Source organism: Tyto alba, unplaced genomic scaffold (assembly GCF_018691265.1).
Source record: "Tyto alba isolate M040663 unplaced genomic scaffold, T.alba_DEE_v4.0 Super-Scaffold_9, whole genome shotgun sequence".
NCBI classification, from domain to species: domain Eukaryota; kingdom Metazoa; phylum Chordata; class Aves; order Strigiformes; family Tytonidae; genus Tyto; species Tyto alba.
Genome location: NW_024881330.1, coordinates 5,348,204 through 5,375,879, shown reverse-complemented (window position 1 = coordinate 5,375,879; position 27,676 = coordinate 5,348,204). Strand labels below are relative to the sequence as shown.

The 27,676-nt window shown below is 37.0% G+C and overlaps 1 protein-coding gene across 4 annotated transcripts in view; it reads right to left on the bottom strand.

The window, feature by feature from the left end:
• TRAPPC9 (trafficking protein particle complex subunit 9) overlaps positions 1–27,676 on the bottom strand; it is a 518,594-nt gene that overhangs the window by 417,353 nt on the left and 73,565 nt on the right. For all 4 annotated transcript variants that reach the window (XM_042785807.1, XM_042785806.1, XM_042785809.1 and 1 more), the window contains 4 exons: positions 22,326–22,452; positions 20,599–20,731; positions 15,508–15,671; positions 5,792–5,944 (listed from right to left, as the gene is read on the bottom strand). In XM_042785807.1, coding sequence (XP_042641741.1) covers positions 5,792–5,944; positions 15,508–15,671; positions 20,599–20,731; positions 22,326–22,452 — 577 coding nt within the window. The remainder of the gene's footprint in view (positions 1–5,791; positions 5,945–15,507; positions 15,672–20,598; positions 20,732–22,325; positions 22,453–27,676) is intronic.

Genomic DNA, 27,676 nt, shown 5'->3' with positions numbered 1-27,676 from the left:
CGATCATGTATTCTGGGGAAAGTAGGCAAAATTCTAGAAACTTGCTGCCTGCAGCAACAAAGAGAGCAACAACACGAGTAGATAGAGTTTCAGGCAATATAATCCACTTCACCTTTCACACTACAGATGGGCATTAAGATGCTGTTCCTTCCCTCTCTCAAAAACATGCTTAAGACTATCACACAAGAGACCACAGGTAGCAGTACTGCAGACAAAGCTGCTTGGAATGTATCAACTCTCTGGCTCCAGGTGCAAGGCAGAGATGACAGGTAGCAGACAGCATTTCTTTGAGACTCCATTGGATTTGAAAAGGACGGTAGTAATAATTAAGAATAGCAAATGCAGTATAAGTAAGGATTCCTTCCAGAGGTTGGCAAACTAACTAAACTAGAATTGGAAGTTAAATTTAGAGTAAGGGTGAATACAATGAAAGCGAACAAATGAAGTGTAAAGAAATTCATAATCGAAGACTAGAAATTATTTATGCACACTACATTAAATGCTAAAATACAGTGCCTCAGCAAGGAAACAGTATAACAGGGTGGCAGGTCAATTAGCCTGTCAAATGGCAGATTTGCCTCATGCCTGTCTTACCTATTTACACTGTAAAGATTTGGGGCCTGAACTACCTCTTACTACATGCTTGTATAGCAGCTAGTCCAACTGATACAGGCTAAGATCCTACGACACATGTATACAGTTTAAAAAAAAATCCTGTCTCAGTCAAATTATAAAACAAGTTATTTATCTAGATTGAAAGGCAGTTGCAAGAGGAAAAATCACCTTATCTTCTGTAAGCATTAAAGCTGGAATTCAAGAACTCTGTAAGAAAGGTACTCAAAGAATTAATATTTCTGAAGCAACACAGTGATGAATTTATGGAGGACACAGAAGCATTTGTAGGTTAAAAAACAAAAAAACAAAAAAACAAAACAAAAAAAAAAAAAACCAACCCACAACTCATTTACTCAGATTAACAGTGCAATTAAAATGAAAACTGACATCTTCCAAACTGCAGAGACAAAAAACTTCTCAGAAATTAAGTAACTTTGAAAAAATATTTTGAATTATTATAATGTAATAAAGACAAGCATAGTAACAAGTAGCACGTAAATTATCATACTGAAATCTCTGAGGACTTCCACCATCATCATCAGTAATACAATTATCCTAATACAGTCCTCTAGGCTACTTAGTTTTTCAGACCTGTCAAGACTACATTTAAATTCAAAGCCACTATCTTTCTAACAAAGAAATATGTTGCGTATACGCTATATAAGTGTAGGAACATCTTTCAGTAGATAAAATCTAGCCATTTAAGCAGAAAAGCAATGAAGTGAATATGAAACATACAATGGTTTTGCATATCAATATTTTAAAAATATTCAAGATCGCTGCTTTTAGAAATATATGCTATTATTTCTCTGCAAACTTTCCTCCCCCAGAGAAGGGAAGGAGAGACTTAAGGCATAGATTTGCTTTGCTCTTCACATGTAATTAATTAGCTCCTTTGATGAGTTTATGAATTTAAATATTCTTGCACCTGTCTTTAGGTTCCTTATACACAGAATGAATGAACACTAACATTTTACATAATGAAGTACTCATTGTAGATTAATTCATTAACTTTGCAAAACATTATCCCCATGTAACAGAAGCTTTTTTAAAAGACTGCTTCCCACTAACAGGTTACCATTTATAATGCAATCCAGAGAGAGCAGCTGTTGTTCTTTTCCCATTTAGCATCAGTGATACACTAGATTTCAGAAATTAAAGTATAATGACTGGGAAAGAGAATTGATTATCATTATAGTGTAAGCATCCTGTTGACCTCTTTGATTTAACAGGTAACAGAGACCTTACTGCTTAAGCTTAAGCCTGGCTGTACCAAGCAGAGTGCTTCCCCCTGACTTAACTAGTGCAATAATCTTAGAATCAAATTAAAAACACACACTGACTTTCCTGACCAGAGAAGTAAGAACATACATAGAAGGAACCCTGAACCACCCAGCTGAGGGACAGGAGATCTAAAATTTCATTAGCATTTGCAGCAAACAGATCTCCTGCAGTGCAGCCCTGAATCCTCATCAACTGCCTTCAGGATCTAAGTCTGGTCTTCTTAATCCTAATTAACCAAGTGTCTCTAGAACCTCAGCTGGTCCAAGTGTTTGCAAAGTAATTAATTACAAAGATAATAAAACAATGCAATCCGGATTGTGACAAGAACCTTAAAGGACGTGCTTTAATGTGATGCGCATTCTTCTGAAGGGTTATTAGGTTGTATCTGCATAAACTCAATTCCCATCATGGAAGCATATACAACAGACAGAATGGCATGTTCCTGACACCACAGCTAGGACCTTACAAAACCTAATGACTGGGCACTAAAACGTCAAATGAAATCCAGTACAAATAAAGGGGAAAAAACAACCCTAAACTCATAGGTGAAATAGCAGGTTCTCAGCATACCATCACTGTTCAGGAGCAAAATCCTGAAGCTATGGTTCACAGATTCGTGAGTCCATGAACTCAATGTTCAGCAATAGTCAAAAAATGCAAATGACAAACTCTACCTTACTGCATTATTATAAGGAAAGTAATATAAAACAAAACGAAGACCACCGTTAGGTCACTACAGAAATATACAGATCTCTGTCACATCCTGAGTTGTCTCTCACAATTACCTTTCAAATAGTGTGTACAGCCTACCTCAAACATGTAGAACTGAAAGGGTTCAAAAGGGACAACTTGGCATATAAATGTACAGAACTGTTTCCATAACAGGGACAACTAAGCCAGTTAGAAATTTTCAGTATGAGAAAGAGACCACTGTGAAAATAACGTAAGGAAATGCATAAAATTATGACTGTATGTACAGGGTTTAGAAGATGTACTGTTACCTGTTTGGTTTAGAAGATGTACTGTTACCTGTTTCTTGAAATACAAGAGTCAGGTAGTATCAGGAGGACACCAGTAGATGCAAAGATGCTAGAAGTAATTTAGCTGTGATACTTCTTGCCACAGCACGTTGTACAGTCCTGACAGAGAGTTAAGAACTTTATGGATGAGAAGCCCACTAAGGATGACTAACAATGCCTAAAAACAGAGAAACCGTATCAGGCTCTGGAAGTTCCTAAGCTAACAGTTGGAGCCCAAAAGCCTTAAGGAAAGTAACATGTACGTTCATGATTTTCCCTATATTGTCCCTCAGGCATCTGCTCTTAGCCACTATCACAGCCAGGATATTGGACTAGACGGTCATTGATCTGATCCTGTACAGCCACTCATGTGTTTTTGCTTCCTTTAATCTAGAAGAACATCTAACATTTTTCTTTACGAGACAGTATATCATCAACACACAAGAATTAGATCAGCAATTTTGATTGATAACTTAGTTTACTTTCCAAATGGGTAAGTGTATCATCAGAAACATCAGTAATTTGTCCTTTCTGTACTATGTCCTGATTACAAAGAGCATAAAAGGAAACAGTTTCAGCAGCAAATGAAAACAGATCAAAGTAACAGATGCCCTACTAAGGTCATTACTTTTAAAAGACAAAAATATTTTGATCATCATTGTAAATTGGGTCTTCAAAAGAAAAAGGTACCATAGCTACCATGTGATAAAAAGCCATGTCATAGTTGCCATTGATTTTTCTAAGCTCTTTACTGTTCTTCACATCAGAACCTTACCTACCTCTTTAGAAAGCACAATATTTATACAGTTAAAAGCAATAAAGAAAAATTACAGTAGAAAGTAAAAATGTCAATGTACTTAGCATATCTAATGATACTTTCAAAGTGCACACAGTATACAGCACCCAAAGATACTAAAGTTCTAAAGAAACAATAATGGATTCTACTCTTTTATTATCAGTGAATGAGAAAACGTTGAATTGCTTCCAGGCTTCAGTTACACAATCTTTCAAAGAAGCTGTAGGCAGAAATAACAAGGTAAAAATGTTGTTCCAGGATGTTGTTCATATGTAGTCCCAGATACAGGTAAAAAATGGAGGCCCAAATCCACTATCCCACAGCTGTTTGATGTCAATACTGAGAAATAAGTATGCTATCTTCTTCTACAGAGTATTTTGTTTGCATGTTATTTCATCTGAAAAAGTGCAGGGCAGCTGCAGCTTCAGAGTGCCTTTAAAGCTCTTTGGAGACAAGGCAAATTTGGAAGTTACCAAAATGAAATCAACAGAACTGGCATTAAAGACAGTAATATCTAGCTTTTAAAATATTGACTTTCATAATTATTTTCAAGTTATATTGATTACATTGATCAAGCTCCTTCTCATTTCCATGCCTCTGATTTCTTTCCCACTGGTGTTAACATGTCAACAAATAAAAGCTAAGTTTCTGAAGTTCAATTTAAAGTTTGAATCAACTGGCCTATATCTTTTCCATATAACATAATAAATAATTAGTTGAATTACAGTCTAATAAAAGCTCTTATAAAATAAGCAAGCAATAAGACATTGGAATTTCCATGGAAAAGAGAGGTCATCTATGGGGTACATGAGGACCAAGAGTTCATGTATCTGTAAGTAATGCAGTATCATTTGCCCCTAAAACAGTTAAATACAGTTAGTGTCAGATCTGCTCCCCCACCTTCCCAGTTCTGTGAATTTGTAGCACAGATTTGTGCTGTATGGAATTACATTTCCTATCAAGGACATTTCTCAAAGCCCCAGTTCCTTGGCAGTTGTGTTTTCACAAAAATATCAGTGTGGTCTTTCTCCACAATCAACTTTTTCAAAAAGTTCTAAAGCAAACTTTAGTTTAGCAACACTATAGGGATCATGCAGTTAAATCCTAAAATATTTTTATAGTTTGCATATTTTACACCAGGCATGTTCAAAAAACAAAGCAGCCTTCTAATTTTTACTAACAATTAATATAACTTCTAAATGTATTTGCAATATGACTCACAGAATTCAGTCCTATTCAACTTGAATAACCTATGCATGTAATTTTGTTGCAGTTTTTCTCTATAGAAAATAATTATTTTTTTAAAGATTAATTATACTGATAATGCATACCTGCAACTGGATCCTGGGAAGCCATCTAATAATGATACTTTTTTATTTTTTAATACAGGAGTATCTTGTTTTGTCAAGTTAATTCTATCAATGTAAAACTAACAGGCAATTGAAGAAATACAGAGTATAGCAATTACTGTGTGTTTATTATAAAAAGAAAATCTTTATTACAAATATCTGGTACTTGTAATTACAGATAATTCTAATACAAGCAAACTTTGGGGGGGTTTTGTTCAAAAGAAACAACGTGTTTAAGCACATGAAACTTTCTCTACACTACAAATTTTAAGGGGATATTATTGACCTGCGTTGCAGTATGTCACTTCTAGCAAAACTGAAGTCAGACAGGAGTAATAATTCTACAATCCTGGTTAACTAAATGATCAACTTAATGTTATTTCTCTTTAAAACCCATCAATGTTTGCAAACTATTTTACTTTATCTTTGTAAGATAAGGATACAAAGAGAAGCATCAAAAAAACTCTCAAGAAAGATTTAAAAAGATAGCAGGTCAAAGTCTCATGATGGGAAAGTTTGGTCAGACTATCATGCCCGTAACTGTCACAAAAATTCAGTCTTCAATCCATACAGCTCCCTGAGCAGTTCTTTTTCCATTACAAGACACAGATATGAAAATACACAGCTACATCACACACCGTATTTTAAGACAAATGGCACAACAACTGGATAAGTGTTTCTCACAAGTACATACAACCCTCCTACACAAGATGAAATTAAAAACTCACCATCACTGAGATCTTGCAGAAGATTTTCTTGGCATGAGAAGTCCAGCTTCACCTTAATGTTTACAGTAAATGTTGCAATCTTTCCAGGTTTTAGAGGAAACTGGGAGAGGGTATCTTCTAGCTTCCAACTCAAGAAGTCCCCATACAGCTTCTCTGTATTAAAATAAGGAAAAATTTCATGGACATAAACCACTGTCTTAAGGAAGTTTAGGCTTATAACAGTTGCACAGAGTATTAACTGATCTGTCGTTTTCTGTTTATATTCTAAAATACTCAGAATTAAGGCATTAAAAATGAATGTAACACTAGAAAAATATTAGAGAGGTTACTGACGTTGACCTGGAAGCATGTTGATCACAGAGCTCAATACATGACTGTAAGTGAAGAACAACACTGTCAGAAGAAAAATACTGCACAATAGGCAGCATTAAATACACAATCTGAATACTTGAGAACTCAACCTAAAGGGGATCTAAAAGTTGAAATAGTTTTGAACCATACAGACTTCAACTCAGAAAATGGTATATGAATGCAAAAAACATTTCATCAAAATATTACATCAAAATAAATCAGCTGCAATTTTGAAACACAATGGAGAAAGCTAGGAAGACGACTGGCTTTCATTTTTTTTTTTATATATAATAAAGTCCTTTCTCAAACTGAGAAACATAAAGTACATAAGACCCAATATTCAGGATGTTGCCAGACAGGATTAGTTCATGTTAACAAATACTTGTCTGAGAAATTATTTATCATTGGTCTATATGAGATACGGCATCTGTAATTATTAGCTCCTCTGCCCTAAGCCTAAAGTGCTAGAAGGTAATACAAGGAAAAAAAAAAAACAATATTTACTGTTCATCAATACACTGAAATACTTTATCCAGTTATTCATTCTCCTCATTACTCCAGTAACATCAAAAGATCCATCTTGAAATAAAGAGGAGCAGAGGGTTAAGTCTACTTCAGGAAGAAGTGTGAGTTAGTTATCTGTTATTTCAATCTCTAAAGTGTGCCAAAACCAGAAGTCATGGACATTTAAGTACCTTCAGCAGGAGTGATCTAAAAAGTGATATTCTATGAACTTTATGCAAGAGCAAATATTTTTTCAGAATGACAGTAGAGGTTGTTACGTACTAGAATTGTACAGTAACACAGTGACTTCTTCCTGAATTAATCTTACTTCAGATACTAAATAGACACAAGAAATATCTTCCAATATCTGATTTATTTTAAGCACTTCATGAATGATCCCAGGGTGGGGGGCAGAGGTAGAGAGCAAAAAAAATCTCCCAGTGCTTCACTTCTAATCCATTGTGCAGGATGGAGTTAATTTTCTTTATAGCAGCCTACATGGTGCTATGCTTTGGGTTTGTGGCTAAAACAGTGTTGAGAACACACCAGTTTTTAGGCTATTGCTGTGCAGCACTTGCACAGCATCAAGGCTTTCTCTTGTCCCACAGTAAATAGGCCAGCAGTGGGCAAGAAACCAGAAGGCAACACAACCAGGACAACTGAGCCAGACTGACCAAAGGGATATTCCATGCCATAAAATGTCATCTTGTTTTGGTTTTTTCTTCCTCTTTCCTTTGCTTACTAAACTATCTTTACCTATAAGTTTTCTCACTTTTGTCCCTCCAATTCTCTTCCCCACCTGCTAGGGGAGAAGATGGAGGGATCAAGCAGGTACCTGGGTGGGAGCTTTGGTTCTAGCCAGGGTCAGCCCACCACATCCATAAATTCATTAATATTTGCAAGACCATACAATGCTAAACATTACAGAAACGTCTATTAATACTTAAAATAAACATGGTGGTTTGACTAGGAGAATCCTAAAAATATATTTATTAATTTATTGGAGCAATGCACACTATCTCCAAAGTGCACTGAAGAATTCTTCTAAAGGCTCGTTTAAACACCATTCGAGCACGGCTTTGCATAGCATGGCTGAAAGTCACACAGTTCATCTCTACTTCATACCAGGCTACTGTATCTATGAGCAAGTTAATGTACTGGCATTTCAGAGCCTCTCCAAGACCATCACCCAAGATCTACAGGTGAGAAAATGTGGTGGGAAAGACTGCCTCAACAACTACAATCTAAAACTAAGGATCTTTCAAAAAAAGTAATTAGAATTCCAGTCCAAACTTTGTTGATTTGCACAGAAACAACTGCATCTAGGGAAGGAAAAAAAAAAAAAAAGAGTATTTTTCCATTAACTTCTACCTAAACTATAACTGCTTTGCCTGAGATACAGTTTTCTCACAGACTACCGATTGTTGTCTTGTGTCTTTCCACGTCAAATCAGTATTATAGATTTCTTTACAAGAACAGAGATGAGGTAAAAATAAAAAATCCTCCTAATAATTGTTTCCTTAAAGTCACCTCCACCCCATCTAATGATATAGCTGTAACCATATCACTGTTCTGATTTTCTTCTATTTTCAAGAAAATAAGTAGCTTAGCAAGTACAGCAATCTCTATTCCCTTTTCCTGACAAGTAAAAACATAATATGCTAAAGGGATGTTTTCCTTCAGTGTAAGCAGTGACATATCCCAAGCACTTGAGCATATCTTCAGTTTAATGATCAAATTGTTTCCAAAACATATTTTCATTAAGTAGGAGATTTATTTGAAGATATTATAAGTGAAAAGACTTTCCAAGTGAGAATAGCCCTTGCAGATACTCTCTGATTTGACACCTGTAATTACAAGACAAGATCTAAATTCTCAAGCTAAAAGTTAAGCTGTAGAGAAGAATCTAGTTTATATTTATCTGACATAGGTTTACGGTTTTGTAATGTTTTCTTCACCTTGTTCAGTAATCATTATTAAAGTGAATTATACTATGGCAGGAGGCTTCAAAAACTTTCAGTTCACTGGAAAAGTTTTCTTTCTGGCATGCCCACATTTAGTCATTTCTAGAGCCCAAAATCTGTGTTTAGCAAACAACTAAAGTTACAAGCAAGTGTTAGTCAAGAGTTTAAATTAGTAACTTGTTTTATCATTTTACTGCATAATAAACCACTAAAACCATAATAAATATCATGTAACAGCTTACCCACAATCTAACTTTGGGTTACCCTAACCCAGACTAACTCTTAACAGATTTTAAGGTCTCCAAAAAAAAAAAAAAAAAAATCCACACTGGCATTTTACATAGAGACACTCAATAGAAAACCAAGTCTTTTTAGATCACAAGAAACTCGGTTCCTCAATTCTTGTCAATCTTAAATTCCCAGGTAAATCTGACATTTTGCTATCGTTAAAGTAAGCACATCTATAAAATTCTTTACTGAAATAATTTAACTGTATGTTTGGTTATTTAACTTTACATGGCTATTAAAACCATTATAAGAAGCCATAATCTGTACCTTCCCACCACCACAAATTCATGTTACTGTATAGAACAGTATGTATTAGAACTGCTACCATTTTTCTCAAAATAATTTGCTATTAAGACAGCCAGTGAACAAACAAAACCATAAAATGATGCATTTAAGAATAACTTCACTTAAATAGGAACAAATTCAAGGTAGACTAGGAATGCGAGTTTAGTATTTGGTATATTTGAACATTAATTTCTCAATTGAATAGATTGCAAACACGTAGATTGATGGGCTACAAAGATGGTTTTTTTTTTTTTCTCTTCATAAAATGCTTTATAGAACAACAGTGTCGACAAAGACATTTCTTTCAATAACAAATTTTAAGGCTATCAGCATTAAATTGTAAATTACATCCATCACTTGATCAGATTAATTTCCAGAGAGTTTATCTTGACTAGATTTCAGAATCATTTAGGGATCTAGTAATGTCAAAGACAAGGAACTCAAAAGGACCTCATGAAATTGAGTAGACAAAAAAATGGACTTCAATATACGTAAAGGTAAAATAATACAACTAGGAGGAAAAAAAAAAAAAAAAACACAAGCTATGCCTGGTATGTTGAACTTGGAACTGACAATTACAACTCCACAAAGAAACCCTGGAGTCACCACTGATTCGTGGAATCACCATAGAATCATCTGCTTAGTGAGCAGCAACAGAAAACAAAACAAAACACATAAAACCAAACAAACAAATGAAAAAAATGGGTCATTATTAGGAAGGATACTGAGGGCAAGTCAAAGGGTGGGGCATTTTGCCGCTGTATAAAACCTTGGTGTGCTCACATCCTAAATGCTGTTTGCAGATTTGATCTCTGTACTGCAAGGAGGACGTACTAGAGCTAGAGGCAGTCCAGAGAAGGGTAATTAAAATGATGAAGGGGTGGAGCAGCTGGACCTTTAAGTTCAAACAGCTAAGCAGGGGAAGATGACTGCAGATTACAAAAATTACCAAGATGGCACATAAAGCAAATGCAGAACCGCTGCTCACCCAATTCCCTGCTATGAGAAATGGGAACACTTGATAAAACCAGTAGGAGATCGGATTAAAACAGATACAGCCCTTCTCTACCCATCTGGTAATAAAATTCTGGAATCTGGCGCTACAGGAGGCTGCAGAGGCAAGCAGTACCGTCAGCTTCAGAATGGGATAGTCAAATTCATGGGCATGTCCACAAAGGGCAACTTAAAAAGGTGCATGTATGTACAGCAACTACAGATGCTGAGCAAGCACAACAGAAACACCAGAACTGTGGCAAGACTTTCATGCTTTCCTCAAACAGCATCCCCTCATGTCCTCTGACCACTTAGCTAGATGGACCATCAGCCCTAGTAGGACATCTCTTAAATTCTTATGTCTTTGTCTTTCTGCAGGAGAATGGGACAGGATGGGACTGAGTCCTCTGTTAACCATAGCATTATGATGTACAGATAGCCTCGAAATTGCAAACTAAACTTAAATCAGAGGAACTGCATATATGTGAAATAATGTTCTGAGCACAGTTGTGGATTCCTGACACAGATTTTAAAAGAAAAAAAAAAAAAAAAAAAACAAAAAAAAAACAGCAACAACAAAACAAAACCCAAAACCACAGGAGGTTAAAAAGATGCAGTTCAGTCTGGAGGTCCAGTAAGATGCTAGCAACACTACAGTTTACTTAAAACACTTGGAAAACTGGAAGAAATAATTTAAAGGTAAGGACAAAAAGAAACGAAGTAGCAAAAAACTTCACAGACTACAGCTGAAAGGTGAAACCTGAGTAGAACGTAAGCAAAACAACTGCTGCTTCTCAAGCTGTGCGGCTGAAAGGAAATATAAATGCAAGAGCAGTTTCCAACCAGCACAGAAGGATGAGACCAGAGTACTCCACAACTCTGAATTCAACGTGCACAAAGGTACACCAAATGCAAGTATGATCAGACACCTGAAGGCAGAAATCTGATGTGTTTCAAGGTAACAAAGCTCTTCAGACTTCTGTGGTAATCTGCACTTCTGATTCTTGACACCTCACCAGCTGAAGCATATATTCCTAGCAGAACACACAGGACCTCAAAATAACTATCAGTTCTAAATGCATAGGCCTTGGAATTCATACATCTTAACTTCTCCAAGTGCATGAAATTCTAGTAAAAATGAAGGTGGCGTATTTAGCACTGCAGAGTATCTGCCACCTTTTTTTAAAATGAGGAACTGTGGGGTATACACACTGGAATTACAAGGTTAAAAGCACTAATAGTTCATCAGCTCATAGACAGTATACCATTATTGTTATTAATTTTCCTTTGAGATTGGGGAAAAACAGTCTCTTTGAGGAGACAATCCAAAATATTTTGAATTCAGACCCTGTAGATAGAAACGAACTTGCAGGACATTATGTTCTTTACAATATAAATGCATCTAGCAGAGTTTCCTCTAGGCAATTAGCAAGTATCTGTAAAAGGAGGAAAAAAAATGCTCTAAAATCATGAACCATTTGACCTTTTTCCTACGAGTGGAGAATAGAGTTAGTAAGAATCACACAAAATCATGATCGCTGTCAACTAGTGTGGGCAGAGAGAAAGAGCCTTGAGCTGATGAAACCCGCATAGTAAAATCACAGCAGCTAGACTGGGGCTGGCTTACCAACACTCCTTGTTGCCCTCCCTCAACAAGGACATTTGGACTAACTGAAGAAAAGCTGCCTGCATATATAACTCTCTATGGAACAAGACCCAACTCCAATTTGAAAGATTTTACAGTTTTGTTTGGCAAAAAAAGGTAAATAGATCCATTTCAGGATATTCACAGTTCTTAAAATGGTTTACCTGGACCTCAGAGTAGATTTTTCATTTGTGGTCTGGCACAGCGAAACAGCTGAGACCACAAGCAGTGTGTTCAAAGACCACAGGAAGAATACAGTTAGACAGGTGAATTTATTTCTGTGTAAATTCCAGAGGTCAATCACTTCTAAGGAAGGACTGGGAGGTTTTGCTTCATCATCCAGGTTCATTCAGTGTGTGCTGCTGGTGCTTACTTCTAGACCCTAATAACCTGTGAGGCTGGTAAGAATGCCTGGCACGCTATTCTCAGTGCTTCAAGTTTGAAAACATCAGTATTACATTTGCCCCAGGGTGGATCAAATAGCTGGGTTACCAAAGCTTTTAGAGCGCACCCCTTAACTAAGACATAACAAGCCTCTGACAAGAGCTGACTGGAGACAAGGGATGGAAAGGCATCCCACTTTGCATGTCATCATTCTAAAAAAGATATTAGACCATCTGACCTGGTGAGGGACAATATGAGGTGACAAAGAGGTGACCTTGACAGTATACATGTGATTTCCAACCTACGGATACCACAGCCTGGTAGACAGTGGTGCAATGAGACATTAAAAAACATGACAGACATGTTTATTGTGGCAGCATGACAAGTCCCTTTTGCTGATTTGCCTCAGGATCTGTTCCGTAACACATGGCTGCTAAAGGACTCGAAAACTCTGTGATGTCCTTTATGAACTGCACAGAGTGAGCTGTAATTTCTGTTCATTTATCTGAGGGCCAGAGTGGAAAAGCTAAAGAGCTGCACCTGAAAGAAGCGGAAGAGAGGAAGTGAAGGAAGGCAAATTTGAAAATCTGATCTCCAGAGATTCTCATTAACAAGACACCATTAAAAACAATGCCAGAGAAGTGGGCTTCTTCAAGAAAAGTGACTGACTATAGCTAAGATAACAAAGGAGGAAAGTCAGGTCACTGCACTGCAACAGCTAATCCCATCCCATAATTTCAAACAAAAAACAGAATGACGTTTGCCACTTACAGCATTCATCTTTGTGCTAAAAGTTGTGGCCCCAGAAACAGAAGGTAAGGAAATGGAAGTCAGACAGGCAGGCATGCATCAGCTGCAGAAGATTTATGAGCAACTGCCAAGACTAAAAGAACCAAATCAAATCAGGTGAAACAAAGGATGATTGAAAGCTCTTCATATTCAGCTGAAATTGGACAACTTCTCTTGGGCTCCCAAGTTGACAGGCAAGCTGTGGTCACAGCAGATGAAGATGCCTAACAGATTTCAAGAGACCTTGAGCAGTTTAAAGCACAGGCACATTTCAGCTGAGGGGTAATAAAGAACATCAAGAGACAACTTCTTAATGCACTACAAATAGTCCATAAGCATATGCTCTCAAACTGATATATAATACCAAGTTAAAAGTTTGTGTTGCTATTAGAGATGGTTTAATGTCATATCCACATTATTTCCATGCATGACCAAATTCAACTGCTGACATCACAAATCTTTAGCTCCCTGTTGATCACCAGAGTCCCATGTCACATGTCACACTGTACCGCGAGTCCATCCTTATGCATTTTTATCAATTTATGATAATAACTAAAATGGACGCAAGTCCATTAAAAAAGGCAAAGGTCCATCCTTTGCAAGACCTACATGCAATCCCATTTGAAATAACATAATTATTATATGCTGAATGTGGACAATTAGTTCTTTTGCCATAGATAGCGTTTTTCAGTGCTTTACATCATACCCACAGCACACAGTCATGTAAAAAGTCATGCTATAAGTGTGTATTTTCCTCCAATAACATGGTTCATCTCAAGCATAGAGTTCCAAACACAGGGGTGCATTACTGTGAGACAATGTAAGAAACTGAAGAGTCGCTTGACAGGACTCTGGATAACCTAATCTAAATTTTGCTTTCAAAATAAGTTTGTTTAAAATGATTTTCAGAGGTCTCTGCCCACACACTTCTACAATTCTATGATTTTGATGGTGTGGTTCTCACACTCTCAGAACAAATACCATTCGGTGCCTCTCAAAACTCATTCTCATTTCTCTTTTTCAGAAATGGCAAATTAAGTGTTGCATTTTTTTTTTAGTATGCATATTTATAACTTAATCATTTTCCTTTTTCTGATAAAATTATTATCATGTTTAATAACATCTAAGAGACCGTCAAACACACAAAGAGGCTTCATTGCAAACATTTTCTATAGAGAAAAAAAATGAAGAATGAAATGAAATTAAAGTTTTACTGAACTTATAGCTGAGTGTATCAACTCTTCCCCTTTATCCCCCACTGTTTTTAAAAAAAGTTGTAACTGAGAAATGACAGTTTTAAAATTGACAAAAATCTCTTTTTCAAAATTCTGAACCAATTAACTGTGTAATGGTATGTCCTAAGAATCTGATTAACATCTGGTTCTGAGGCCCATATATTCCACCATTTAATACATTCCATTACATAAACTTCACCATTTAATAGGCATGCTGTATTTGGCTTTTCCATTACACACATACAGCACCTAGCACAGTAGGAGCACATTGGAATTACTGAAATAAGACCAGTAAGTCATCATACTTTTCAGCTTCTAAAATTATTTTTGGTAACAAGTCTCAGACAGAAAATCTATTCTTAGATGATTGGCAACTCCTATTCTCTCAGGCTGCAGAGAAGAGGATACTCTGTTAATAAAAAAAAAAAAAAAGCAGGATCTTGAATACTGAAATGAACAAAAATCACCAGGTATCACACTGCATTTTAATACTTCAGCACTGACAGAATAAAGCCTGTAATAAAGTAAGGTATTTCCATTGTGAGAGAAGATTATCTTGCTTGTCATCTGCAGTTCTTCTGTTAATATAATTTTCATAATGATGCCTCAGAGGACAAACCAAATGTGATAAAACACGTCACAAAACAAAAGCAAGATTCACCTATCAGACTTCTTCTTAATATTAATATGTACAGAGTATTTTAAAAGAAGCAAGTGGAAGCAGGATATATACTGTATTTCTTCCATACCTTCTATTATTCTTTTAACACACATTAGCTTTTTCTATTTATTGCCTTGTTTTTTAAACTCTTTTCTCTCATTTTTGCTTATTGATCTTGAAAAGTGAGATAGAACTGGGCTTATTTACTTCCACTCTCCCAAGTAGGAGTACATTGCTGCTAATGGTAATTTATTTAATTAACTACTCAGTGTATTTAGACATAAGGAGAAAATAATTTAGACCCAAGATTCTTGCTTTTTAGTTATTGCCTCAAGAGGTTTTTTTCCAAGTAAGATTATAAATGAAATCTAGATTTCAAAAAAGCAGGTGGCCCTCTGACACACAGATGGTTCTACAGTTTCTTTAATTTTCTTTCTCTACATTCTCTTTCATTTCTATATGCCTACAATAGAATCAAACTGAATAATTCCAGTTCTGTAACAGGGATTATGATATTTATTCTGAACTGACCTAAAAGAAATATAATACAACTAGTCCCCCTTTTATCAAGGAAAAACTGATCATTATTATTTCTAAATATAAATCAGCGTACCCACCCTTAGTGTTGACTGTTTTTGCTGTGACCTCTAGTTTCTCCAGTGGTTCTGTTCCAATATTTTCTAATTTAATGATAAGCTGTTGATTCTCTCCATTGTAAAGCTGGACAGACACATTAGTGGAGATTTCATCCCCTGAAGAAGGCTGAAGCGTATGAGCAGACCTACAAAACATGACACACAGACAAACAAAATATTGTGATAAAAATGTTAAAAGCCTGTCCAAGTTACTATATTCTATTAACTATTCTTTGAATATTCAGAAACTACTGCTCTGAAATCTAGAAGATATTAAATATCATTTTCCGTTCTAATTTTAGCCAGGGTCATTTTTTATAGCCATTGAGGACAAATGTTACTATTTTATGCATAAGACAAGTCAGATTTCAAACACTATAAAATATGTATTCCTTATTGCAAAAACTTGTTAAAAAGTACTGCAAAAATTGTAAGAAAGGGAAAAGAATAAAAAAGCAAAAGCAGGTCATTAAAATGAGCAAACTTAAAAGTGGTATCTGATCTACCAAGTGTTTGAACACTAGAGTTGAATAACAGTGAGTATTAAGAGCTGAATGTAATTAAAAAAAAAAATGAGGACAATAAAAAGTTGAGTGCTACACAGGAGAAACGAGGATGAGAGTCCTCTGCAAGATCCTGAACTCCATGCTGTGCTCTGATAATCACGTAAAAACTACAGACACAAGAATAAAGTAAACCAGTAGAAGAAACCTCCAAAGAGATGAAACATTTGTCCTCGCAAGCGAGGATACATTATCTTATATTGGTAGGCATTCCCAAGCTCCACCATCATATAATATATGCAGAATGAAGACAAAAACACCTTTAATAACAGATAAGCAGCACTAATTGTTTTACGCAGCTGTTCACCCAGAAAATGTTTTCTTAAAAAATCATAAACAGTATCTGAAATATGAGGTAAGATACACTTAGTAGAGCAATATATTGTAAACATATTGTAGAGATGAAACAAAAATTATTCTACAAGTTATATGTGCTAGAGAAAATGCATGGGTATCTAAAGCTTCAGAAACATAAGAATTTATTTAAATCACTATCAAGCATTTCCTTTTAAAATAACAAATGCGTCAAACCAGTCAATTATTGAAATAGCAGATACCCACAGTGCTATGACAACACATCATGGATAAAGGAGAATTGAGCAGTAACCTTGACCTTTTCTAGAAAGAACTATTACGGGAGTTGAGAGAATGCCGTTTTAGTGGACAGAAGAGGGCATAAACCTCATGGGAGTGGATCCTGGAAAAAATTCACTGTGTGAAAGGTGGAATAATGAATAAAAACAAACTCTTTAGAACATGAATGAGGGAAGGAGGATTGCAGAACAAGTCAGATGGGCATAGGTTCAATTTCTGACTGTATTTTTCATGGTAATGCAAAGTGGTCAGAAGGGATCAAGGATACAAGTGCAAAAGCTACTGAGGTGAATGACCAATAAATCTGCTGGTGAACCCAAGTTCAGTAACTTCCTTTGGCAGGTATTTCTGCTATCCTTCCTCTTTATCCTATCCTTGCTTAGCACAAGACAGGCAGCCTCCACAAACAAGAGCAGATTTTAGTCTTTCAATGCATCTATGGCAACAAGTATTTAAAATACATATTTTTTTATAAATTAAAATTTACTGTCATGCATCATTATCATTGCAGCACTCTGAAGTTTGGGCATTTGGAATGACAGGAAAGAAATAATTTCTTCTCTCCCCTCATATTTAGACAAAAGTAGCACAGAATTACACACTAGCAAATCAAACAAATGGTACTCTCAATTATTGTATCAGTGTACATCTGAAACCCGAACCCAAGCTAATTCATATTACACATACTCTTCTGTAACACAGCTTCTTAAATTAAAAGCCATCTCAGTTCTTGTTTAAGTACTCTAGCCATCAGCTTTGTTCTGAACTTGCAGGACCTTAGGACATGGGGATATTGGTAGAGGAAAAATTAGCTATGAGCTGTCAGCGTGCACTCACAGCCCAGAAAGCCAACCGTGCCCTGGGCTGCATCAAGAGCAGTGTGGCCAGCAGGTCGAGGGAGGGGATTCTCCCCCTCTACTCCATTCTCGTGAGACCTGACCTGCAGCTCCGGGGTCCCCAGCACAAGAAAGACCAATGGACCTGTTGGAGTGGGTCCAGAGGAGGCCACAAAAATAATCAGGGGGCTGGAGCACTTCTCCTATGAAGACAGGCTGAGAGAATTGGGGTTGTTCTGCCTGGAGAAGAGAAGGCTCCGGGAGACCTTACCGTGGCCTTTCAGTATGGGGGCTTATAAGAATGATGGAGAAAGACTTTTTACCAAGGCCTGTAGTGACAGGACAAAGGGCAACAGTTTTAAACTGAAGTAGGGTACATTTGAACTGGAAATGAGGAAGAAATTCTTCCCTGTGCGGGGGGTGAGGCGCTGGCCCAGGGTGCCCAGAGCAGCTGTGGCTGCCCCCTCCCTGGAAGGGTTCAAGGCCAGGTTGGACGGGGCTGATATTCTTCCATATGAGAAGTCTTCCCCAATCTTGTTTATAAATGTCATTTTTTTCCCCGCAATTTTCTTATTTTATAGGCTTTTCCATTAGGATTGTTTTACTCAGTAATGTAATATTTTTATATGACACATCCATTTATGCACATATCTATATAAATACATATATTGATGAAAATAAACACTAACAAAGTCATTCTCAACCCTCAGCAAGCTTCATCAGTAAGTTTGCAAACAGCACCAAGTTTGTCAGGGTGTCGATCTGCTGAGGGTAGGAAGGCTCTACAGAGGGATCTGGACAGGCTGGATCGATGGGACGAGGCCAATTGTATGAGACTGAACAAGGCGAACTGCCAGGTCCTGCTCTTGGGTCACAGCAACCCCACACAACGCTGCAGGCTTGGGGAAGGGGAGCTGGAAAGCTGCCTGGAAGAAAAGGTCTGGTATAATATGGTATAAGATTATCTCAAATAATTCAAAAATAGATAAATTTGGTGAAAACTTAAGATATACCAGCTCAGCTCCAGTAGAAGGAGCTATAAAAGCTAACATGATGATGGGTGTCAAAGGAAATGTAAATGTAAAGCACATCACCAAGATGCAAGGAGAGACACTGAATTCAGATTTTATCCTGCTGTCTGTAAATTAAGATTGTTCGTTCTTTCAGTTCTTCACCATGTCTTTTAAAAGCACATCATGCTCTGGAGAACCCAAAGGATAAAACAGAGTTGACAAGAGTAACATGAGGCAATTTGCTGGTATCATAGAGGCTGGGAGAAGGAGTAAGTGATGGGAAACAGGGACCTCTCTGTCATACTGCAAAGTAGCCAGAAGGGCATCTGAATTCCCAGGGTGTTACAGGAACTGAGACTGAGTATGAAACTAATGCATCTAAAGAAACAAAGAGTAAATTTAACACTACTGAAAAAGTAAAAGCACATCATTATACAAAGAAAATCTTGTTAATGTTCCACATTATCAACTGAACATATATCCAAAAAGAGTAGATATAATGCTCATTTAAGAATATTTGCAATTCCCTCTGTATTTCAAACTCATCATGTTCTTTAATATATTCATAACTTTGGCTAACCAGCATTAATTTTGATTACAGCTAAACTATACAGACTCCGTATCTAGCAAAATTTCTATAAGGAATTTACTAACATGTAACTTAATTGCAGCACTTTATTATTTTGCTGTCTTCATCGGGATGTTACTTTTATATCTTTGTAATACAATGCCATCAACACAGCCCATTCCACATTAAAAAAGTGGAATTCAGTATGGACAAATCAGAACCAAACTGGTTCCTTTGCTTAACTAAGTAAACCACACAGAAGAACACAAGGAAAAAAAAAAAAATATATATATATATACACCCATATGTATCTCTTTATGTCATACAATACTGATGATCATCCTGCTGATCATAAATGGAGCTGAGATCTTCCAATCAACAGAACAATCCCTGTGGTATTTGAGCTATCAAGGCAGTAAATAACAAAAGGCCGTTTCCTGGTCCATAACTAAAAGGAATACTACAAAAAAAAAGGAAAACTGAAACTCCATACTTTTACAACTATCTGCAAAACAGTAGATGGATGGCATGACTCTGAGATGTAGTGATCAGCATGCAGCTTAGTAGGTGAATGCTCTTGAAACCTGCGGAGTTCCAAAAATTGAATTGAATCAGTGTCTTACCAACTCTCTCTAAAATCATGGAATTAGTCAGCCACATTCTTCATGAAAAAGAAGCTCAAAAAAAGCTCCACAAAAACCCCACGCTGCTACTGTGTCCTTTTTGTGGAGTGAATGAAGAAGTTCTTTTAGTTGATTCTTCCTGTACCTTTTAAACATATTGTTTCTGTAGTATGGTATTCAGTTTGGGCCCCTCCTGAGCAATGGAAATCCTGATATATTGGAGCAAGTCCAGAAGAGTGTTATCAGAATGATTAGGAGGCTACAGTACATGATATATGAGGGCAGGTTCAAACATCTGGGTTTGTTAAGGTCGAAAAATGAAGAGGGGGTGGTTTTTGCCCTTCTGAGTGTGGTCAGACATCAGAACTGATGGGGCACAGAGATGATGGAAATACCACCCATGGAGATAATTAAAATTTAACTAGACCAAACCCTGAGCAACCTGGTCTAACATTGAAGTCGTATCACTTGTCAAAGATGGCCCTGCTCTGAACAAGTTCCTGGTCCAGATGACCTCCAGAGGTGCTCTTTCCAACCTACACTATTCCATGGATTACAGCTTTACTTCACGATTTTATGAATGTTTAGCCTTTAAAAGATTCAGTCTTTCAAAAGTATGACTTTAAAAATGAATTGAATAACCATTACCGTCCCTCAGTTAATTACATCACAAAATATTTTCTATGAAATGCCAAAGTTTCAAGCAGTAAAATAAAAAATTTAGATTTATATTCTAAAGTAAATTGCACAGATATAGTTAATGTCTTATTTTACTAAAGCACTGATTGTATAACACAGATGAAGGAGTTTTTAGTCAGCATGGGACTAATGCTTAAATATGATCAAATAAAACCATCATTTAATTCCGTTTCTCACCTTGGAAGGGAAGTACTGATCTGCAGCCTTGGCAAAGCTGGAATGACTTCAACAGTACAGCCATTGGTCTTTACTCCTGGAAGATTGTCCAGAAGGCAATCACTGAAGACTCCAAACACTGAAGTATGGTAACCTGATTTTTAGAAGAAAACACCAGTTTGCTGTGAATTTCTCTGGTTTCTGATAGGTATAAATGTACTAAGCTTACTAGTCAGATCTTGTCAATATTTCTGCTACCAAAACACCATCATCTTTACAGCAGAATCTTCTCAGGACACAAAATATGCAAAATGTTTTTAAACCCTCTGAATAACAATTTGTATAACTACATGGTAACATACAAACAACACACATGTATGCCTTTGTATCTGTGGCGTGTAAAATAAAAAAAAAATAAAAAGAGTCTTTGATTTCTATCATGCATTGTGGTAAGTTCTGCGGAATCCTTTAAAAGATCAACATCACAAGTCATAGTATAGAGACCACCATTTTATACTACATCACCTGATCTACTGATGCACATAAAACTTGTTACCCTTCAACATATGTTAACAGTTCACTATTCCCGCCTCCCCTCTCCAAAAAAAATTATAGGAAGGAGTCTCAACTGTATCCAGAAGCTAAGGAAAAAAGAACCTAAAGGGACTTAATTAGGAAAAAAAAAAAAAGTATATATGCATACAGGCATACACACACAGACACCTAACATAAAGGACCACAGCTTATCCTCTAAAAGTTCAATTTAGTAGTAAAGTACCTCCACACCATTTCCTTACCAGGAAATATATACAAGCTATATCTGAAGGAAAACATGATACATTGACACACAAATAGCCACCAAGTACAGAAATCAACTCCTCTACTTGCAATACATTTTTAGTATGTGAAACTAAAAACAGACAACTACAGCACAAATGTTCTGAATGCTTTGATGGTATTCTGTATTTACTGAAATAGTTTCTGGAGGGAAAAAAAAAAAATCAAATGAAGAATCATTTTATGAGCAGACAGAAAAGCACTTAACAAAAACTTGGTGAGAACAGTTTCTTCAAGTTCCAAGCCATCTTCTTTTGGGGTTCTTTTCCATAACTCTGTATTCCAGGAACACATACCTAAAATTGTGTGTTGGTAAAATGATTCAGTCCTACTGTGTGTTGAATCTATCATCTTCACATATATCTCCTTCTCTAGGAGACTGATCTGCTTGCCTTCTACAAAAGCTCTTTAATTCTCTTTATTTACTACAACACAATTTTATTTAGGCTTATTAAAGAAATGGTATCTCGACTGCAACAGACTACACACATTGACTAAACTGTTTCTACAGAAGCAATCTGCAAAAATTTCTGTAATCTTATATGAAGACAATTAATTAAGAAAAATGAACTGCAAGATTATCTTCTGCATCCTCATGAAAAAGTTCAAGTAATCCTCCCCAGAAGTTTTAAAGACAAGTTTGAGTTCATTATCCTTTTCCTCTTATACATGAGATACCATAAATATGTGTTAATTACTGCTGTTGCAACCAAGTGATTTGTCAGGCCATATTTGTAGTGAAATTTAGTATAAAAAACAGATTTCTTTTTTTGTTTGTTTTTAGTTTTACTTACTGAGGAGAATTCAGAGTGGCAAATATATATGTATGGCATGCAAACTTATGTAATGCACAGAGATGTAGAACACATGGCTGTTTTGCTAGGAAAAGAATGACTAAAGAAATCCCTTACCATTGACTGTGATCTGTCCAGTAGTTTGAGGAACACCAACGAGAGTTACTGGATAGAGACCAGATTCTGCAGGTAGAGAAAGAGCCGCAGGAAGAGATTCAAATTCCACTCCTGTTGTTAAGAGACCCTGAAAAAGTCATATTACACAGATAAATCCATTTATGATGTACACTTACATTTTTATGATATATACTTATATTTTAATCCCTTGCATTACATCACCCAAACTTTTACGGTTTATTCCAATTTCCTTATAGCGGTTACTTTGGTTTTTAAGTTCCAGGGACTGAAGCATGCATCTAGAATTATGGCAAGAATTGTATTCAACAGTGAAACGTGTTTCAGGATCTGAGGTGGGAACAATGTATGAAAAAACTAATAAAAATTTATACCCAAGCACAGTAAAAAGAATGAGTGATATAATCTGCATGGTGGTGGTTTGTACCTATATTTAATTGTACCTCTGACCTGATTTATATATTTGCTTATATTTTGGACAGTGGAAATAAAACATCAAGAGCATCTCTTGCTTAGCTTTGATTAAAGTTTCTGTCCAGAAGATATTTATCTATGGGGAGAAAAAAAATCTGGTATTTACAGATAATAGAGTAAGTCTAGCTTTACTGTCCAATTTAAGCATTTCAGTGAGCTGGAATAAGGCATTCATTTTGCCAAATTGATCCTCTGTCAAGCCCAGATGCCTGCAGTTAGACTGTATGATTTACTTAGTGTCAGACAATTCTTTTGGCATCCTAAATTTAAAATTTGGGACAAAATAAGAAATTAAGCAAAAAAAAAAAATAATTGTTTAACAAACTTTTAAGCACAGCATTACTTATTACTGTCTTTAGTAGACTGGGGTTTTTTTAAACTCAGTTAATGAATTTAAGATGATTGAACAAAGAATGTACTGTTACAATTAAGAAATTTAATGTTTTAAAGCACACATCTAAGTTACCAGCTGCTTTTCTTTACACACAGATTTTTATTTTTCAATAAAGATGCCATCCAAATATCTCCAATCAATTAATACAACTGGATTAAAGCTCAACTCCATGAGGATGATTCAGAGCAACTCAAAACTCTATGAAAGAGGTACATACTATTTTTGTAAAGACAGATGAAAAAGCTCATGGTTTGAGCCTCAGAAAACCACAAAGAGATTGAAGACTGAGGAAGGAGTTTAAGAAGCAGCAACTTTATCTGAACAGTGCCAGAATACCAGCATTGTTTCCCTTTGAAACCATCTATGACTGCCTAGTTTTTAATTCAATTCGGCTTTTAATGGTGCACCTCTAATGCTCATGTCAGCTGTAAAAGGCAGACTACTCCTCTTATGTTTCTAATTCTCAATTAGAAATTAGGAAAATTGATACTCGTATAAAAAGTACTTAAAGAAACACAAATGGCACCACTGGAATTACCCAACCAATGACTGAAACTTGACCTGTCATGTACATTAAATCCTTAATGGCCTGATTTGCATTGGGACTAACCACCAGCAAGTCTTCTTCAAGCAATTTCTAGATATTAACCAAAATCAACCCACTAAATTAAAACTCATTATCAGAATTTCTTCCCTCCTCAGAAGGCAGTGTGCCTTATGGAAAATTAACAGCTATCTTTTATGCACATGCTACATAACAACTAAATTAATGTTTTACAGTGCAGATTTTTAACAGTGAAGTCCTAAACACACCAGAAGCTTAAGAAAGCAAACTGAACAGGTTTGTCAGGTTCTTGGTTATTCTTCTACTAAAGATCTGAAGTCATCAAGATTGTAATATACCCAAAAGCTATAAAATCCTTTGTTCTAGCAATTACATCTTTGTAGACTTGACACTGTTGAGACAACACCTTATTCAACCACAGCTACTCTGGCTTTGCAGAAAGATGGGTTGGAGAACTCTATATTGCACAAAATTCAATTTCATCACTTTACTTGAGTTGTAAGAAAATACTGTGTCAAACCCTCATTCCTACTGAATCTTAGTTTACCTGCAGTTTCACATGGAGACTTCAGCTGTCAGAAACAATCCTCAAAAACATAAGTAAAACTTAATTGTGTCTTCCTGTTCACCACACAGTATATCAGAGCACTGATGCTTTTTGATTCCCACTTCATAAACGTCAACCTGGTCACTACTTTTCAAATAGGTACCTTTACGTAGCTGGGAGCATAAGCAGGCTTGCTTTGCACTCTTGATGAAATATTCCTTGCAATATTTCAGAATAAGGAGATCAAAATAATTATTGCAATAACTAGCCAATACAGACTAATTTTAAATATGGAACATAACTGATTCCATGTAACTGAACACAAAACCTTCTACAGTGGGATTCATCCCACAGAAATTAGGTGAACATTCACACTTTAATACTCACTTAGCCTCAATCTTCATCGTAACCATTCTGCTTTTCCTTTCGCTGAAGTAAAACTTAGAACATAAACAGAAGGTGACCGCATGCACACTCTGAAACTCACTTTTGAAACAGGTACAGAAGGTTTTGTAAGGTCATTTCAGTCCAGAAAGCACTGAACTATCATTTGGACAAATATTAAAATATATATGAATTATTCAGGATTCACCTCAACTAAGTACTTTCGTCTGAGGCCTTAAAGTAGTAAGAAATCAGTAATAAAAAAAACCCTCCAGTGTCATGTTTAGGATCAGCTGTAGCAAATGTAAATAAACAGAACTGACAGTGACCCCTAAACATAATCTAACTCATCTCCCTACACTGAAGCAGAGCCAGCTCCACATTAATCATTCCCAGCATGTTTATCTAGAGAGTTTTGGAATTTCCCTCAGTGGTAGTCTCTAAGAGGGGATGAGGTAACTTAATGCAGTGGTTAAACTGGAAAGCCTTTCCAGTTCAAACTTTCTCCTGACAACTACACTGAACCTAAGTTTCAACAACTAACACACACCACTACTTTTCCATTCCTAACCACTCCCCTAATTAGCCAGTATATCAAATGCCTATAAAAAAAAATATACAAAACATTAAGAAATTACACCACTGTTGCAAAATCATAGTCAGGTCACTTTCCTTAAATATGGAAAGCTCCTCACTAAGACATGGTCATAATTAGCCCAGTTTTCCTTGGGGCAATGGGAAGATGGAAGCAATGAGTAACTAAAGTTTTCTCCCATCTTCTTACTCCTCTACTTCATATTTTTAACGAATCTGGATGTTAGGACACACATTTATACATTCATTTCACTCCTTGCAGTGTAATCCGTCTTGTACTTAATGTGAATTAGTCCCCCATCCCAGCCATTAGGCATCCACCACTATCAAGCTGGATTGAAGGGGTGAATAGAAAGACATTTCCCTGAAAGCCTTTTAGAGTTCTGTAAAGGAAAAAATAACCTCAAGGTGGACCATAAATGAGCATAGCCTCAAGAAATGCCTCTAAAGTAGCCATGCATGCATATACAGGCTGCCACACAACCCCAAAGTTGCCAGTCAGACCTCATCACCCGGCTAGAGTTTTGATCTATGACACCTATGAGCTCCCTTGTTGTAGGGTACTGAGGCTTGGAACAGACTGGGGACAAGGAGCCCTGCAGAAACTAAAGATCACAACCATGAAGGGAAAAAAAAAAAAAAAAAAAAAAAAAAAAGGAAATTAATTAACAGAAATTCACAAGCCCTGGTCCTCACAGGGGACTTCAACCACCCTGGTATCTGTTGGAGGGACAACACAGCAGGGCAGAAACAATCCAGGAGGTTCCAGGAATGTACTGGTAACATCCTCCTCCAACTGATAGAAGAGCCAACGAGGAGAGGTGCTATGCTGGACCTTGTTCTCACTAACAAGTAGGACCTGGTGAGGAACATGAAGCACAAGGGAATCCTTGGCTGCAGTGACAATGAAATGATGGAGTTCAAGACCCTTAGGGCAGCAAGGGGGACACACAGCAAGCTCTCAAGCCTGGACTTCACAAGAGAAGACTTTGGTCTCTTTGGGGATCTGCTTGGCAGATTACCATGGGATAAAGTCCTGGAGGGAAGAGGGGCCCAAGAAGGCTGGTTAATAAAGGATCACCTCCTCCAAGCTCGGGAGACCAACAAAGAAGAAGTCAGGCAAAACCACCAGGAGGCCTTTATGGATGAACAAGGAGCTCCTGGACAAGCTCAAACACAAAAATGAAGCCTATAGAGGGTGGAAGCAAGGACAGATAACCTGGAAGGAATACAGAGAAACTGTCAGCAACCAGGGATACGGTTAGGAAGGCCAAAGCCCTGGTAGAATTAAATCTGGCCAGGGATGTCAAGGGCAACAAGAAAAGCTTCTATAGGTATATCAAAGATAAAAGGAATACAAGGGACAATGTGGGTCCTCTCTGGAAGGAAATGGGAGACCTGGTTACCTGGGATATGGAGAGAGATGAGGTACTCAATGACTTTTTTGCCTCAGTCTTCACCGGCAAGGGCTCCAGCCACATTGCCCAAGTCGCAGAAGGCAAAGGCAAGGACTGGAAGAATGAGGAACCACTCACTGTAGGAAAAGATCAGGTTCAAGCTCATCTAAGGAATCTGAAGGTGCACAAGTCCATGGGTCCTGATGAGATGCATCTGTGGGTCCGAGGGAACTGGCAGATGAAGTGGCTGAGCCACTATCCATCATCTTTGAGAAGTCATGGCAGCCTGGTGAAGTTCCCGATGACTGGAAAAGGGAATCCCCCCCCCCTTTTTGAAAGGGAAAAAAGAAGATTCAGGGAACAGGCTAGTCAATCTCACCTCTGTGCCCAGAAAGATCGTGGAGTGGATTCTTCTGGAAATTATGCTAGAGCACATGGAAAATAAGGAGGTGGTTGATAAATCTAGTGGCCTTCTACAACAGGGTTATGGCATTGGTGGATAAGGGAAGAGTATTGATGTCATCAACCCAGATTTGTGCAAAGCATTTGACAGTGTCCCACATGACATTCTTGTCTCTAAACTGGAAACAGATGGACTTGACAGATGGGCCATTCGGTAGATAAGGAATTAGCTGGATGGTCGTAATCAAAGAAGTGTGGTCAAAGGAATCAATGTCTAAATGGAGACCTGTGACGAGTGGCATTCCTCAGGGGCTGGTATTGAGACCGGTGCTGTTTGACATCTTTGTCAGCAACATGGACACCAGGATCAAGTGCACTCTCAGCAAATTTGCCAACGACACTAAGCTGTGTGGTGCAGTCAATACGCTGGAGGGAAGGGATGTTATCCAGAGGGTCCTTGACAGGTGGGCCAGTGCTAACATCATGAAGTGCAACAAGGCCAAGTGCAAGGTCCTGCACATGGATCAAGGCAATCCCAGGCACAAATACAGGCTGGGAGACGAGCGGGTTGAGAGA